This window comes from Leguminivora glycinivorella, chromosome 11 (assembly GCF_023078275.1).
Source record: "Leguminivora glycinivorella isolate SPB_JAAS2020 chromosome 11, LegGlyc_1.1, whole genome shotgun sequence".
Taxonomy (NCBI): Eukaryota; Metazoa; Arthropoda; class Insecta; order Lepidoptera; family Tortricidae; genus Leguminivora; species Leguminivora glycinivorella.
In genome coordinates this window covers 13348584-13367096 of record NC_062981.1, presented here as the reverse complement: position 1 = coordinate 13367096, position 18513 = coordinate 13348584, and the positions used below count along the sequence as shown (strand labels likewise).

The 18513-nt window shown below is 37.3% G+C and overlaps 1 protein-coding gene across 1 annotated transcript in view; it reads left to right on the top strand.

Annotated features, from left to right (window-relative positions):
* Positions 1–14734, top strand: part of LOC125231029 (protein split ends) — a 155184-nt gene extending 140450 nt beyond the window's left edge. The window contains 6 exon segments of the mRNA XM_048136370.1: positions 1312–1421; positions 3100–3215; positions 3588–3748; positions 4244–4444; positions 11277–11435; positions 11593–14734. Of these exon segments, the coding sequence (XP_047992327.1) occupies positions 1312–1421; positions 3100–3215; positions 3588–3748; positions 4244–4444; positions 11277–11435; positions 11593–11724 (879 nt within the window). The 3' untranslated portion in view covers positions 11725–14734.
* The last annotated feature ends 3779 nt before the right edge of the window (positions 14735–18513 follow it).

The following is an 18513-nucleotide window of genomic DNA, read 5'->3' as shown; positions in this document are numbered from 1 at the left end:
TCGTTATAATTCTGCTTAAGATAAAAGAATATCTAATAAAATTAATTTAGAGCTAATATAACAATTAGGTCGCTTAAACCTGTAATTTTGTTCATGCTGCTCGGGATAGTCCGCTGATTTAGTTAGAAGCCCTCCGCCTGCTCACCAACATACTTCTCCAGTAACCCCGGTATACCCTAATGTAACTAATTTATGCGCTTTTACACTTATACTTAAACTTATTTGTCTGACTATATCTATATGAAATATCTATTGTATTTAAATAGAATTCACCAATATGGGGCCCATTTCTCGAAGATACAAGTTCCAATTTACAAGTGGTTGTCAATGTCTAATATGACAAGTTGGAAAGAGACTTCCGCTTGTAACTTGTAACTTTTAGTTTTGAGAAATGGGCCCATGGTCTACAGCAGATAGATAGATTACAACATTTATAGTAGATGTTAAAATTGATCTTCGGAGTTTTTTTACATTAATAGTTATTTTTATTTATAATATAATAAATATTGAATTATTACACACATTAAATTAAAGTCGAAGTTGAATGTTGATATAACTTGTTCAGTTAAAGATTCAATTGTAGTTTCCTATACTTAAAATAATGCAGTGCACGAAATAAAGCACCAAATAATTAGAAGAAAAATATGGATGTTGTTATTTTTAAACATAATTTCTATTTAATAAGTCAAAGAGAAAGATATAAAGTATATAAATGAGTTGACCGTGACGTCACTCTTCACGATTTCATATTAATTTCATGCCTATTAGCAAATCGTTTTGACAGTTCTTAAAAAAAGCTGATTTGACTAGTAGGAAACTAGCCTATTATTCAAGCTGATCAATCATAAACACAATAAAACGGGGGACTACGTTAAAGAGCCTTTTGTTGTGACCTTATTATTTGGTTTGAGTTCCTAGCATTACAATTAATAGGGTATTATAAATAAGTAGTACACCTACATTATGAATATGATACAAGTTTTTCAACTTGCGAGGAAAAAAAAAGTTATTTAACTTAAGTGAAATTTTCATTTTCATAACAAATCGTGGCATATAATATTAAAGTATTAGCTTTCATAAATCACCCATCAAGTGTATACATATGTATAATGAAAAACCACGCATGTTTAATATCAAGGATTATGAGCTTAAAAGTAATTTAATATCGTTGTAAAATACGTTAGTGGTGCTGATTTTTTTGTTATTTGTCACTCTTACAATTATTTATATTTGGCTTTAATATAATTTTTAGGTATTCATACAAGTTTGTCCATACCATCAGGTTCTAAAGATATGTTTTTTTATTTGCAGAGCGATGGAATGTATCCTCATTTCTCACCCCAGCATTACCAGATGTACCAACAACACTTCAGAGTTGCGCAGGCACAAGACACCCGGCCCACGCCCTCGCAATATCCAAGGTAAACACTTACTCGAATTACCTCAATTGTCTTTTTATTGGTGTATAATTTTGAATTTAATTTTATGAAGATTTGGATATATCTAGAAATAGCAATTAAGTAATAAACGGTTATTTTATTTTATTTACGAACCTTATGGTTTTTTGTAGAAGTAAATTGTATGCCTCCCTTTTTCTCCAACGTCAAGAAAAAGGATGGCATGTTGCCTATGATCATATTTCTATGATAAACATAATTATGAATATTATGATAGTGGACTATCGGCAGTGCCGGCCCGTGCACTCGATCAGGGTAGAGCGACTTTGAGTTTGGGCGCCCTTGAGAGGAAGTTTTATTACGTAGAAATAAAAATCGCGAGCGTAGCGAGCGCGAAATTTTTATCATAGTAATGCCATAATGTGAATTGTGAAGATTAGCGCAATGCAAAATTTATGGATTTCATCATACAGAGTAGGAAAGGGACAAAGGGTTGAACAGTCTCAGCCACACCCTAGTATAATTGCGTGGGGCTGAATGTGGATATCATGTACATTAAATAACAAATAAAATGGAGTACTATAGTGACCAAGTCGGGAAAGCAGACTTGAAATGAAAACGCGAGCGCCGCGAGCGGGCAATTTTTCCTAAGTAGATACCTAGAAGATAAATGATATAAATAGCAAGTGCGAGCGAAGCGAGCGCGAAATTTTATCTTATTGACGAAATTTATTAAGACTCAACCCGCTAGCGGGGAAGGAGCGACTTTTGATCTCCTGCAGAGCTGCGGTCTTTGGTATTTTGACTTCACAGGGCGCCTATGTTCCCGACGTTTAGGCCTTATATTTCGCCATCAGTTATAGTTTAATTTATTAGTTCATACTACGAGATAATTAAGATACTTACTGCGGACTCGATCGTCACCATCGGGATGCCCATTTCGGTATTTTGCCACTAAGTGCACTTCGGGATCCTGGTGCTTTAAAGTTCGCTCATCATCTCCTGTGACTCGTACAAAATTGCGCCTATCTGAGACGTTTTGCGCCTTTGGCTTTATGAGGAACTCCGCTTTGGACTGTCAGATAGACTCATATTTTTGCATTTGGATATTACGGCGTAACTCTGTTGTTCGGGCGTGAAGTGGTTCCTCCTTTTACGGCGCCCTAGCAATAGCGCCCTTATGAATTTTGGTATATTATGTTGGCATTGTGGTGCAATTTTCCACTTAATCTAAATTACAAATCTAGATTTCCAATAGGTAGTTGAATTCATTCAAGATCTTTCTCCTCTCGCCATTTTGTGATATTATGTGCGCGGCTGCGCGCCCACGCAATGTATATTTTTTTTGTATGGATTTTTCCACATTCTCGATTTTGGCGCCCCCCTACCATGTGGCGCCTAGAGCGGTCGCTCCACTCGCTCTACCCTTAATCTGGCCCTGACTATCGGCCTTATAATAATCGAAGATGGCGGGAATCAGTGACTAGTATGAGTCAATTGATATTCTTTAATACCCTCATTATAAATAACATTAAGATAAATCAGGATATAAGCCATTATATATAATTACTCTTACCCAGATATACCTACATGTATTTTCTTAACTAATTTAACATAGAGATTTAACACAGAAAAGCGTACAAAATGAAGGGACCATCCGTCTTGTAGTTAGACCTAGCGAATAACCTCGTGTATTGTGCAGAGTGCTGGAAGCGGACGTGTCGGAGGCGCCGACGCCGCCGCTGGAGCTGCGGCGGCCGCCGTCCGCGCGCGTGCCGCGCCCCGCGCACTCGCCGTCGCCCGCCGACCGACATATCAGTGAGTGTTTTACAATACAATACAATACATAAATACATACTTGACACCGACCGACCGCGTTTCAAACTACTTAACCTCATAAGAGCCATGTAAGCAAAATTAAAAATAATATTTTCCACTAAAATTGTAACTTCCAGATATTAGAATGTATTTTTTTTAACTTGGAACAAAACAAATGCAACTTTGTTATAATTATAATCGAATGATTCGAATTTAATCGATCTGTATAAATGTCCTAAATACCTGCCTTACGACGCCGAGTATAGCTCGGGCTACGGTTTACTACTACTACTACTTATATTTAGTATCGATAAATCCAAACGTATAAAAGACAATATCCAAACATCCGCTACAACGTTATATGACTCGCAGTGTACGCCGTGGGCTGCGGGCGCTCGCCGCCGCCGGCGCACGGCGGGGGCGCGGGCGCGGGAGCCGCGGCGCGCCTGGCCGGCGCGCTGCCGCCGCCGCCCGGCCCGCCCATCGCCAGCCAGGTGCCGCGCGAGGCCGACTCGCTGCAGATGCTGCTCCGGGTATGTACACTGCACCATCCACCGTCGCGCCGTCCGGGAACTGGGCCGTGAAGCGTACTTATCGTTAGGTTGCTTCGTTTTATTCATCTTTATTACGGATACATACCTATAAATTGAAATAGATATCATACACGAAAGAAAAAACGACAATTACTACGGACTATTATACTTACCATAGAAAAATAAGTAAGGGAAGAGTTGTATCTCCATACATCAGTAAATCTTTCTTATTTACTGGCTAAGGTGTGTACACTATTGTCACTATTTTCCTGATGGACGGAGTCGGGAAGCGATAACTTCGTTTAGCGCAGCGGCCTTAAATTTGACGCTTTCCTGCCGGAAGACAGAAACAATAACCGTCAACACAATGGTGACAATAGCGATACCGGTTAGGGCACGCGACTACTTAGGTATATAGAGATATAAAGTAATAGAAGTAAAGTTTAATGCCTTCCGTTGGTTATTTCCCTGTAACATGTATTTTGGTGTGGACAGCGCTACCCGGTGATGTGGCAGGGCCTGCTGGCGCTGAAGAACGACTCTGCGGCGGTGCAAATGCACTTCGTGGGCGGCAGCATGGACGTGGCGGGCGACACGCTGCCGCGCCACACGGACGGCTCCACGCCGCCGCTGCGCATCGCGCAGCGCATGCGCCTCGAGCCCGCGCAGCTCGACCAGGTGCATCGCAAGATGAAGGTACGTTACTATTCCTATTCGAACACCAGCAGGCAGGCAAGGAGAAGCCACCGCTTTGTTCGCCCATTGACGGAATTTCAGGTAAATACTTCACTGACACATCAAGTGGACCTTAATGTGGCGAAGTTCGGCTCAGTTTGCAATTAGGCGAGATCCACACACAAGCGACGTAAGGCGTAAGACGTACGAGTAGAACAGACGCGCTTGCGTGCCTGCGCCGCGTCGTTTGAGTGTAATTTAGAAAACGTCTTCTCAGTACATTTTGTATAGGAATGTATAATACATTGTCCTTATAATAGTATTTTATGCAACCGGCGTTTACAGGAGGTTAAAAAAGACGAGTGGCGTGGGTAACGATTTGAGACGAAGCCGAAAATTGTTAATAAAGCTGCCACAAGTATTTTTTGACTCAGTTAAACACCGTTGCATACAATACTTTTTCTACGACCATGCACTTAGTTTTAATAGTTTTCTAGAATAACTTAAATCGAAATCGGTTCATCCGTTCGAGAGCGACGATGCCACAGACAGACACACACACACAGACAGACAGACAGACAGACAGACAGACAGACAGACAGACAAACAGACGGACAGACAGACAGACGGACAGACAGACAGACACGTCAAACTTATAACACCCCTTCGTTTTTGCGTCGGGGGTTAAAAAAGATGTAAGACGCCTCTTATGTTTGCGTGTGTCGTTTGTGTGTATTTCATGCCATAGATGGTCAACCAAATCTTGGCACTAAAAAAATGCATATTATTAGTAGGTATGTACATTTATACATCTGAATAAAAAATAGCATGGGAAAAATATGTTTCTATTTTCATACAAATCATATGGAAAAAGATTTCTTGATCTTTTTTAGCCAAAATGGTTTTTTTTGATCTCATATATAAGTTCCCATACAATCTGGATAGTAAACGGCTTTTTTTAAAATCCTTAAATACCAATCTTCATTAACTTGAAGTCGAGGGTTGGTCTTCTCAGATTGTCTTTCCGTAGCGGCACGGAATCTGGTAGCTGTTCACTAAGGCTTGCAATATCGGACGGTTTTCAATTCCGGAACTGGTTTTCGAGATTGGACTTCAATTCCGGAATTCCAGAACTAGTTCCGGCATTGAACAATTTTTTTTGGTTTGGTTTTCTGGTGGATATTTGATGAAATAATAGAATTTTAAACTGAAATTTGTTATAAATCGACGTTTAAGACAATAACTCCGTACCTGAATGGCATATAACACTGAAATTTTCATTTTAGTAATTTTACAGGAAAGCCCATTTTGCGTCAAAATCGGTCTTGCAAGGTATTTCGAACTACAGTTAACGATACAAACAAGGTTTTAGTGCCAGTTTTCTGATAGTGGTCAACGTTTAAGTTTTTTTTTATCCATTGAGCATCGAAATAATATAAAAATAATAATTTACAAGAATTGCATAACGTCTTGTTCACATAACTGTAATAAAAGAAATATCGAATTACCTTTATCAGACTCGAGTAGGGAGAAAAGATATCCAAGCTAGCCCAAAAAGACAGATTTTATGATTTATTCCTAGGCACCTATATGTACCTACACCTTAATTAATTTGTAAAAAAATAAATCATTCTTTTATATACATCATTTTCCATACATTTGCTTCTCAAATCTTTTGATTTTGTGGTAAGTTGTAATAGACAGATAGACAGATAGAGTGAAAAGTGTATAAAGTAACTACGACGTTATGCTTGTGAATGAATGTAATACCAAATACTACGATTTGCTTCTGAACTTAAGACTTTATGCCTAAAATATTCAGTGCTATGAGAAAAGAAGTAAAATTTTTATTATTACTGAAATTTAAGTTCGATCTAATAAATTGAGCATAAATAACGCCAATAAAATAATAATAGCCTAGGAACCATCCGGTCTTGCTACTACTGGGAAAATAACTTAATTCTATAACAGTACTTTTTATGTCACCAAAAATTAAGTTTGGTAATTTGAAATAGTTTTTTTAGTTAAGCCACCAAAATTTGTGACAAAAAACGTATAATAGAATAAAAAAAAAATTATTTTAATTCACTAAAAATCAGGCGAAAATGGAATCAGGACTTTTGTTTTAAATTCGACTACTTTAATTTATGACCTTTATAATTATAACACATTAAGAAACCACCTATTTTTGTGAATGATACTTCGTAGTAACAAGAAGCGGAATAATTAAATTAGTTATGACACAAGCAATAATAGGACAAGTGAAGTTATGGTTGTTTTGTACATACATTATGTGTTGAAACACTATTTCTACTGAAACCACCCTAAAAACAAAACGGAAGTTTAATATTTTACTAGCTCGGAAGAACATTCACGGCAAAAATTATATCAGCAAAAAAATTGGAACAGACTTTTCGTTAAGATCATAATAAAGAAGTATAAAAAATAAGCCACCTTTAAATGCACGCAAGAAGCGCTAAAACCTGTACTGAAAGAAGTATTTTCATATTTTTCATTTACCTACAAACTCTACTATTGACGATGTCATTTTCTGCATTATTTCAAAAGTTAGTTATTCATTCGTATTTTCATGTATACATCGCGGTATAATAATATATTTCGCCACCTTTACTATCGCTTAAATAGCTCAGTTATAGTAGCGTAAGACGAGGGGCGCGCTCCTGACCTGACGTCGTGGGTTCGATCCTCGGCAGCGGAAATCTTTTTTTCTTGTTATTATTTTTTAATCTTTTATACCTTTTTCAACCTTCTCTTTTTAAATATTGATTTTTTTAGTATTGGATTTACAGGCCATTTCATTGAAATTTTTTTAGACACATGTAATGCAATAAGTTTAAAAATTGTCTTTCAGTATTAGTATTGATTGAAGGTAACCTAAGGTTCAACATCGTTCCTACTAACCGCAATACTATGTCTTAGCTAACCATCGCTAGACGATATGCCCTTGTAATAGGATTACAAATGTACAGTGACAGTTGTCCGGTATGACTCATAGATTTATATATTATTCAGCTAGATTGAGTTGTTAGGCCAAAAAGTGTGTCCACATGAGAGGGTAAAGTTGGGGCTGGTCTCCCTCTCGCACTTATTGCCACTGTCAAAATTATTTGAATGACGTCATCACTGTCATTATTTGGGGATACCAGTCAATATTCAAAGTTACTACCAAATCTACTAATACCGAATTAAAGGTTTTTTTTAATTGCGCAAATCCTTGGTTTTATGGCTTCATAATAATGACTTACATTGGTAAGTAACGAATTGTCGTTACAAGGTATTAATATCCTTGCCTCGATATAATACAAAAATCATTTAAGAAGTTTATAAACTTAGTTATCATACAGGTAAAAATACTACTACTATAGTAATCTCTTTAACACTGGTCACACGTGCGAGAGGGACACCAGCCCCAACTGTGGCCACCAGCCCCTCTCATGTGGACACACTTTTACTAGTCTAATAAGAACGCCTTTCTGCACCGGTGATAAAGTTCAATTTAGTATGGCAAAAAAAGTGTGAGCTCAGTCCCTATTGAAAGTCCATGGTATAACTCAATGAAAAATTGGCTAAATAGTAATCGGAAAACAAGCAAAAAGGGTAGAATATATTTCTATAAGTTATTTCATTGGATTACATTACAAAATGAATGTATTATACATTATAATACTCGTTGTAATTGTATAGATTTAAATAAATAATTTTATTAGTTATTAGTTCAAATGAATGACCGTCAAGGAACAAAAACTATTGAGTCGCTATTAGACCGTTTTCACATTATCCGATCCGATAACGGATGTCGGAAGGATATCAATAGAAGAATCGAAGATTCCGCCTGTAATGTATGGGATATCGGTCCGACATCCGATATCGGATCGGATAATGTGAAAACGCACTTAGGTCTACATTTTACACTTTTTAAAACCAAGATTAATTAGAGTCAGTAGTATGGTCGGTATGTAGTGTAAATAAAAAGTCGAAAAGTCTATTTGCTAAAATACTATTTGTAAAAATACTATATTGTAAAAGTACTAAAGTAAAAAAAAAAACTATTTGCTATGTATTTTATATTTCAATAGGCAGGCTTTTGTACCCATATATACTTTCAATATGTGCTATCCTATAATTAAATTCGAACACTCGCGTAGACACTTCTAATATTATTTGAATGGCATTACCAACATTAAATCTCCTTTTGAAAATAAATTTTAAACAATATCCTACTATCAGATCAGAGCCACTAATATTTAATTTAAAACAAATGCCTATAATATATAAATCCGATTAACCTTTGAGTTGTCTGCTGTCGAATTTAATTATTTTCATAGAAAATATTTTAGTTTGTATCCTTCCAGCTCGAGATTCTTGGAAGCCCTGTAAATTTTTCTTTGTGACAACAAGATATGACATTTATTTCAGGAAATTTACACATACATACATTACATACATTTATTTAAACGGAGTACAAGTGACCAAGATAAAAATGATACAGTAGGGTATTCTTAAAGTTTATGTAATGAAGAAGTAAAATTGCGGCCTTTTTTAGGTACATATTTCTATTTATGGAATAAATTGGAAATATCTAATATATACCTACATACTTATTATATATTGGTAGCGGCTCCATTCGTTCAATATTCGTTAGCAATTCATTTTGACATATAAGTCATTTGAGCATATTATGACAAAAGGTATTTTGATAAAAAGTTTTTAGTGTGTCGCAGTTCCATTTGCAATTTTGATACTTAGGTCTTTATACACTAAGTTGGTTATGGCATGAACGATTTTTTTCCTAAGCAGATAAGAAGTTAACGTTATTAGCATCAACAAGAATGTTCTAAATGCAATTTAGACCCAGATTTTTAAAACATTTTTGTTATGAATTGTGCGTCCTTGTATTTAATGTCATTGCAGTAGCTTTGTACTCATCAACTTATAATATAAATAAAAAATTAAAAAAATGAATTAAAAAAGCTGTAATATCTCCGTATGCGACACTGAGATTTGAACCCGTGACCTGTGGCTTGTAAGTCTAACGATAATCGCCGGGGCTATACCTGGCCGTGACATATGGGTCGAAATTAGACTTTGCATAGCTTTCACGTGTTTGTAACAAGCGTTGCTTCAACGATTCTGAAGAATGCAAGAATACATTTCACAAGATGACGGAGATCTGTCAAATGGTAGAAGAGAAAAACGTGAGATAGATGTATGTACTGACAAGTATATACTCTTTTCGACGACTGTCAAATCGGATGCCTAAAATAAATATGTAATTTTTTTAATTACTTTGGACTTTATTATCGGTGGGAAACGTCTGTTTTTAATTTACCTAAAATATTACTTATGTAGAAATAGGCATGTAATGAGGAGGAACACTCAAAGGATATGACAGATGGCGCCACCATATTAGTCCGTGAGACGTGAGAGCGAGAAGCTGATAATTATGTTTTTTCTCTCTCTCACACATATGAATGACAGTGACATGCCTAGACTCTTGCATAGGCGCCGCCTGGCGGGGTAAAATGTCAGTGTGCCTCCTCATTTACGTTATTGTGTACAGTAATAGAAGAACAGAATAAAAAGCATGCGACACGGCTCATCACCTACTCTCGGCCCAGCTCCACTGGCGTGGTGGTTTGCCATATGGATTCCTAAATGTAAGACACTAAGGTCCAAACCACGCAAAAAATGTAAATATATTATTAAATTAAAGTATTAAATAAAGATCAAACTTATTGGGTGGATTATCATGCTGTTAATATTGTTAAATAGGGACAATAAAAGTCAACCTCGTACTATTATCTGTTCCTAATTTGCCCGGTCAAATATTTAGATTTTTTTATTTCCATATAAATATATTGGTGGTTTTTATATGCTAAATATCTGAAATATTATGTGCTATTCATTTCTGCTTAAAAATATCTGTTGTTATATTTGCTCTAGAGCACGTTAGAAAAAATTCAAAAATTCTATATCATTAAAAAAAGTCATATTTCCCGTCATATATTTAGGTGGCTTCGGGTTGTAAACCTTAAAACTGATTTTTTTTTACATGTGTCCACCATTAAATTACTGTGAGGTATTTTGCTGAAAGAAAACGCTTAATAATTTGGGCGTAGTTTTTTTTAATATCTTCCATTCCAAACTATTGGTGGATTCGAAAATATAGGTTTTTTTAAATTGCGATTAAACGCTGTATATGAAAAAAAACTACTGTTGTAGAATTATTTTCAAAAATACGCACCGTTCTTAGGCTATAATATTAATAATGTACCTAATGTTATTTATTTATGTTTAATTGTCCTTCAGTATTCGAGCATAACACTCAACTCCCGGCTAGTAATTTTAAATTATCACAAAACAAAACTCTCTACAACAAATATTTACTTTAAAATGATTATATATTTTACTTATTAGCTAAAACAATTGAGAGCAAAACCAGAAAGTGACAATGGTATAATATTAGTGGGTTAAAACTACACTATCTCGCTCTAACTAGCCCTGGATGCAACCCTTTGGTCATAAAATAGGCACTACCTGAATCCGAGGAGTGTCTAACTTAATGAATTTACATGTCTTTTATAGACGCGGTGGTAGTTTTGTAAAATAACCAGGCTGATATTACACGTTTTCGTCCAAAAATATATCTTTTTTCAATTCCGGAATTTTCGAGATTATGTGTTTCAATTCCGGAATTGTAATATCGGAAAAATTGTCCGAAATTCCGGAATTTCGAGATTCCGGAATTCCGGAATGCAAGCCCTACTGTTCACTGATCCATTATCGAAATGCACCCTCTGTATTCCTTCAGTGATGTATGTATGTATTACAGATGGAAAACGAACACTGCATTCTACTGGCGCTGCCGTGCGGACGCGACCACATGGACGTGCTGCAGCAGTCCACCAACCTCAGCGCCGGCTTTATCACCTACCTGCAGCGCAAGCAGGCCGCCGGCATCGTCAACGTCGCGCCGCCCGGACACCATCAGGTACGGCTGGCCCTTATTATTTTCAAATTATGAACTTCATATCTTATTTTCTTGTTGGGCAACTTAACTTAGCCCATATCGTGCACGATTAAAAATATTTTTTTATTCCAAATGTCTTTCCACATAGCAGAAATAAATAAGGCATCGTTTGTGACAGGCTATGTACACGGTGCACATCTTCCCGTCGTGCGACTTCGCCAACGAGAACTTGAACCGCATCGCGCCCGATCTCATGCACCGCGTGGCCGACATCGCGCACCTGCTCATCGTCATCGCCACGGCGCCGTGAGTGGCGCCGGCACCGGCACCGGCCGTGCGTGACACCGCAGTAGTACAGCCGCGAGCCGCAGAGGCTAGCGGCTGGGTGACATACCTCGCCGCGGACAGGCCGCTCCTTCCGGCCGCCTCGTGCCTTCGCCTGTAACCTTTCCGCTCTCCGCGTCCGCGGCGATCCTCGGATTGACACACCCTGAATATGACGATTCCCGTTTACGACATCGGAAACCTACGATCGGAAATGAAACTTAACGCGCCGATTAGATGATTAATAATAACGCATTGTAAATACGGCCAGGTTGTGAAACTTTCTTAACTTTATTTTTTATCTTAGTTAGCGACTGACCTGGTAGAGACCGTCGAGAGACCGACGTGAAAGCTTTTCAATAGTGGACGGAATGATAAATGTTCGTAGGAATTGAGTCTTAATACCTCTATGAAGCTGAACTCTCGTTGTAGTGATGTAACGTTAGTTTATTTATTGTTACGGCGGGGCCGCTGCGATGGCTTCGCCCTGTATAAAGAAACTCTCACATGAATAGGTAAGCCGCCGTCACTTATTTAAGTGCTAGATTTAAGAATTAGCTTATTTGTAAAATACTTTTGTTATGGTCGACTGGGTTCGACGTTATTCGGAGTTTAAATTTATATAAAAAATAAGATAAATAAATGGCAAAAGTCGGTTGATAAAAATATATTTTAGTTTTGGGTTCCGTTAGATGAGTGGCAATCTATCGAGCATTTTTTTATTGTTAGTGTATATTGTTATTTTGTTTTAAGCGACTAGGTCTAAAATAACTTAAATTCTGTAAATACCGAATCTATTCGTACTAAAAATTCGATTTATTCGCTTAGATAACGGTAGGTAAAGGAAAACTCATCGTTCGAGTGAACACTGTTTATTTGTAAAAATGTTAGTCGAGAAGTATATTAAAAAGTAAGGGATAAAAATACACATGGAAAATAAACTGTGATTCTGACTTTTTAATGTAGACTTTAGGTAGTCTTATGGAAAATGAAGAGCCCTGAAACGCGGCGCGCGCGTCATGCGGCGACACGCGCCCGCGCCGTGCCCATCCTCGTCCGCGTCCCTTCCCCCGCCCCACACGCGAGGGGCGCCGACAACACCCGCCCGCGCCGAATGCCACCGGTAGCTCCGCCCCGCCCTCCGCTCGTCTCTCGTGCCTCGAGAACACGAGTCGCGGTGCGCCGTTGTGGCATTCGCCGAACGGTCCGGGAATGTGATTGTAATTATTTTTCGTTCGTTTCGATGTGACGAATGATATATTCGATCGAGAATGTATCATTTCTTACATCGAAGATTTGATTTAAATTAATTTTCATTTTTGATGTTTTGTTTTTTTGAATGTGTATTTTTCTATGTGAGCTATTGAGCCTCTGATACTGATTTTAGTACGTGACTTTTTTGATATCTCGTTGACATCATGTTGTTTATTATTAACCGCTCTTTTGTCGGTGCCCCTCCACCTTACGGTCCCCTCGCCGCCCTGTAGCGTGTGTCACGTCCCGAGCCATCGCGTCTCTGCGGTTCCAGACGATCACGTTCGTAAGCGCCGCGGTCGCTACGATGCTTCTTAGCCGTTTCTTTTCTGTTTCCCTTGTAAACGTGTTGACTGCTAAAACTAACAATATTGTACTTCTCATACATTTGTCTGCATTGTGTATACTAGCGAATCTACTTCCACGCATTACACCTTCTGCCCCTTTAGTCCAAGGTGACAAACTCATCGGCATCTCGCATAAATTGTATAGTTAGATAATGGTTCGACTGAGCAGTCGTACGTCAAAAGTACAAAATATTTTATGTATGGTAATTTTGTATGTGTAATAAAAATAGAAAGTAATAGCACAGGTAATATTATGTATATTATTTTTAAGATATGAAACTGTAGAATGTATGAACGACATTTGTTTGTCATGTTTCCGTCGCAAACAGTTCTCGAATTAGCTAGGAGGAACACTAACGAACTCATCACTTCGTCCATTAATTTTAAAAATATAATTTTATTAACATACAGGCACCCAATGATGTACACTATATTTATTCCGACTTGAAGTCCTTATAAAGGAAATCAATGTAAATAAGTCTTCATAAAACTTAGATACAGTATTTAGGCTTCATATTGAAAATTATGAGATAGGTAACAAATGAGAATTATGAAAGAAATATTTATTGATTATCGTAAAATTGGTATTTACTCATTTTCCTTGTTTAACAAGGATGTAGTTATCTTAATATCATAATATCTGTCGCAGATGATGAGTACCTATATAATGCCTATATCCTATCCACACAACCTTATGTATATTTCAGTCTGCCCAAAATATAACTGCATCCTTACTTTATGCTACTGAAAAATGTCAATTATTAATATTTAATACTTTGTTAAATTCAGGCTCCACTGATCGACCGTTTACATAGTTCGGTTTAACAGTGTCGTTCAGTAAGGTAAGGTAATGCAGACTTAAGTAATGTATGTGTACGCGAGTATGTATTTGTATGGTAATGTGAGAAGTATAATATGGTTTCGTTAGGCGATGATTCCCTCGGACGGGCGGCGCAGCGTCGGCGGCGCTAGCGCCGGCCGCCCGCGGTCGCGGCTCCGCGGGCTCGCTCCGGGCGCCGGCGAGCTGTGGCCTGTGGCGGCGGCTGCCGCCCTTGTGTGAGATATAGAGTTTAACTATTTGTAAAATTAACATTTGATCTCAAGCGTGCAGCAAAAGTGAAAGTGAGAGAGTAAGATTGTTGTATCGCAGCAGCCGCATCCAGACGCCTCCGCTCCCGCCCCGTATCGGTTTTCATTATAGCAGAGCTAAGGATATAAAAATATTGTGATCATAATTATATTATAGGTTTAAAATGCTAGGAATTAGGAGTAATTGTATATTTTGTACATATTGAAAATAGTATTGTATCTTACTTCCCTTTATCCAAACAACCCAGACTCCTGCGTGTTATGTACCTCCTACCTACCAATACTATTAAAAAAATATTACATAAATGAGGTGTTTTTATTTCATAACTGGGATATTTTATGCTCTGAATACACGAGACTAATTCTACAAGCCTGGCTTGTAGCATGTTAATAGTGCTAAGTAAGCTAGCATCTGGTGCAACTATCTCGGTATATTCAAAACTAGTCAATTTCCAGGCTAGAGAGCTAGCTCTGAAGCTATATTCCAATTACGAATTGAACGGAATAAACATAAACAAACTGCTGTCACTGTCAAAGTAACACGTGCAGCTCAAGTCAGGGGTTCTCATATTAAGGGCCGAGAGAAAATCAAATTACTTTTAACTAGTTATTAACGGTCACACTATTACATACTTAAAATCGTGAAGCGATCGAACACAATGACTGTTATATTATGGTATGATCCCATGCAAGTCAATATAACAATCTGTCCAAAATTGACGAAATTCTGTCATATCAGATACCTACTTACAAAACCTATAATTAAATTTATAACCACCATATTATCACTATCGCATCTGATGACGGTTTTAATTAGCTATTAAAATTCACTACCACCTAGTCTCAAAAGTTGCTGAAAAATAATGTTTAGCGGCCCGCTATTTGGTCGCCCAGGTACATTTCCACAGTAATACCAGTGTAATAAACAAACTACCCGACAAAAACGGCTTTTTAATTTCAATAAATATACCAAAACGTTTAGTGATGCAATTTATTTTCGTTTTAACAGAGTAATTATTTGTGTAATGGAATATGTAAAGATTTTTTAATAAACCTGTAAAATATCGGCAATTTTGATACCTCGAATGGTGCAATTTTTTTATAGCACTGGCCACACTTGTTTACAATAATTCCGGCTAATTCAAAATAGGAATACAATGATAAATAAAAAATTTTGTTGAAAAACTAGCCTCGTGTATTCCAGGCATTAATCCTTTGCATGGCGATTGAGATTTCCATGTTACGCCACTACACTAGCACGGGAAGCATGGTCGCGCGATAGACGATAAAATATCAGGCCGTCCCTATCGCACTTACAAATAGTGCGATAGGGACGGCCTGCTATTTTATCGTCTATCGCGCGACTATGCTTCCGGTGCTGCTTATTTCTAGGCTTATAAGTTATTGTAGCTAGGATAGCCATAGTAGAAACCCGATGTCAGTATGGGTAAGTTCGTGTCATGATGTCGTGACCTTTATCTTATACTTTTAAACGAGCAATTCTTGTATATTTATTTATTTATTTATATATTTATTTATTTACACTGGCGATCTCGGAAACCGCTCTAACGATTTCGCAGAAATTTGTTATGTGGGGGTTTTTGGGGGTGAAAAATCGGTCTAACTTATCCTTAGGTCCCGGAAAACGCGAATTTTCGAGTTTTCATGCGTTTTTCTTCGCGCGCCATCTCGTGTGCAGCAGTTGTACTGTTAAGACAGAATTCTTTCGGTCGATGTAAGTACTATTTATTGCAAACACTAGATGGCGACACAGGTCAAGGCTAAAACGAATAGAAAATACACTATTTGAGTTTTTGTGGCGAAATGCGCGCCATCTCGTGTGGAGTAGTTGTGTTGTTAAGGCTGAGAATTCTTTCGCTCGATGTAGGTACTATTCATTTTTGAACTAGATGGCGACACATGTCAAGGATACGAAACAGAACCGAGCGAAGCTCGGTTGCCCAGATATTCTATGTTATAGCACCACGCCCCGGAGAGACTGAACTATACTACCTACCTTAGCGTTAACCCTTTGAGACGAATAATATATATGTATAATTGTATATACAGGAAAATATGAAACATCAGACACTAAAGAAAAAGAAGTACCTAATTAACCACCTGCAGGGTTAGCACATGGTTGCCGCGAGAGTATGTCGCCGCGAGAAAGACCAACCCACGGTGTTTTTAGTCAAAGGAAATAGTAAATCCGATGTACTTAGGATATGTTTAGGAAAATCAACGATAGAGGGCGTGAAAAATAATTATATGCCGTATTATAAGTTGTTCGCTAGATATCACTGTTACCACCGCAAACTGGCTAACGACTTCTAGTACTCTCAGCCCGTCGTCACTCCATAGTATGATCACCCATGCAAGCGATGGTTGCCAACATTGCGAAACAAAAAAACCCTGCCGAACTAAAATTATACAGTGGAAACTGTATAAGTGTAATCGCAAGGGACCGACTGTTTAGTTTCGCTTATCCAGGTTTTCCATTTATCCAGTTTTCCACTTAACCAGGTTCAAATGAAGCGTTTTCTCACTTACAGAGGCTCTCGCTAATAGAGGTTGTCGATGCTAGACATGTCGCTTTTAGAGGTCACGTATATGGTCAAATAAATATGTATCTTTTATTTAATATGCATATAGATATAAATTAACAAAAAATAGGTATGTAATCCTGACTTCAAAAAGCAATACTGTAAATAATCTACAATACTGTTAAACAAAAATAATATCTTTCCTTTGTTATGAAGTAACTTATATTTAAACAAAATCACTCCTAATTAATATTTAAGAGAAATCAATATGGCATTGGCATTGTCAGCAAAGGTAAGCCCAGTTGTACGGATTACGTAATCATCGCCTGAACCCCCACCCTCCATGTCCCCCTCTAAGGGGTTACGTAATTTCTGAACAGGCCCCAAATAATAATAACGCTTTTTCTGCTACGTTTCCTGAAATATATATTTTGAAAACTATCCCGTTTGGCCATTAACCTCCACCACTCAATTCTGATCCAGTTATACTAGATTTAAAATATGCTATAATCTTATTTTTCTTAGGTTTAAAATTTGACTATTTGACTAACTGACTCTCTCATGGTCTTAAATGAAAGCTTATTAAATTTGCTACAACTTTCTTTCGCAAAATATAGAATACCTTGATATGTTTTGCTGAAATCTGTCTCAAAATATTGGCATAACGAAAATTTTCATAAAGAGGGGAAAAAATACCCTTTTTTGAAGCTACACTGGTCAAAAAGAGAAATAAAAAAACAAAGTGTGATGTAAAGCTGCATTTTTGGTATGTTATTTGGGATCCTTGGGGGAATGTAGGACTATATTTTGCAAGCAAAAAAATGGTGTGCTAACTTCGTAATTTAAAAAAAAAAGTAAAAAAATCAGACTTATTTTGGTTATTGCCGTTTTATTAAAAAACTATGCATTTTTGGTCAAAAGTTGCTGTGTAATGTTGAAAGCGCATTAAATTCCAAACAGTTTGACATCTTTTTTATCAATGTCCGTCAAATATTTTTTGAGATATGAAGCGTCAAAAAAGAGCATTTTTCCCCTTTCTATGAAAATATTCGTTTTGCTAATATTTTGAGACAGATATCAGCAAAACAACTCAGGCTATTACATAAATTGTAAAATAAAAATGTAGAAAATTTCACTAGTTTTCATTTAAGACCAAAAGAGTGCCAGTTATTTAAAAAAATAGGATTATATCATAAGTCTAGTATAACTGGATCAGAAATAATCGGTGGATGGTAATGGCCAAATGGGATAGTTTACTCATATTTACAGGAGGTGTAGCGGAGAACGAATTATTATTATTATTTGGGGGCTGTTCAAGTATTACTCAGACACATATTTGCGTATATCAAATCAACATTTATTTAGTAAGTTAAGTTTACGGTCAGAAAGAGCTTAGGATCGCCGCTTGGCGGAAAAAAATATTTACGAGTAGAAAACCCTCATTAATTGAATCAGATTGTTCCGAAATTGTTCTTGTACGGACTGGTTTTTAAAGCATATCACTGAGGGTCAATAACATCGATGCAATCTCACGAGCGTTGT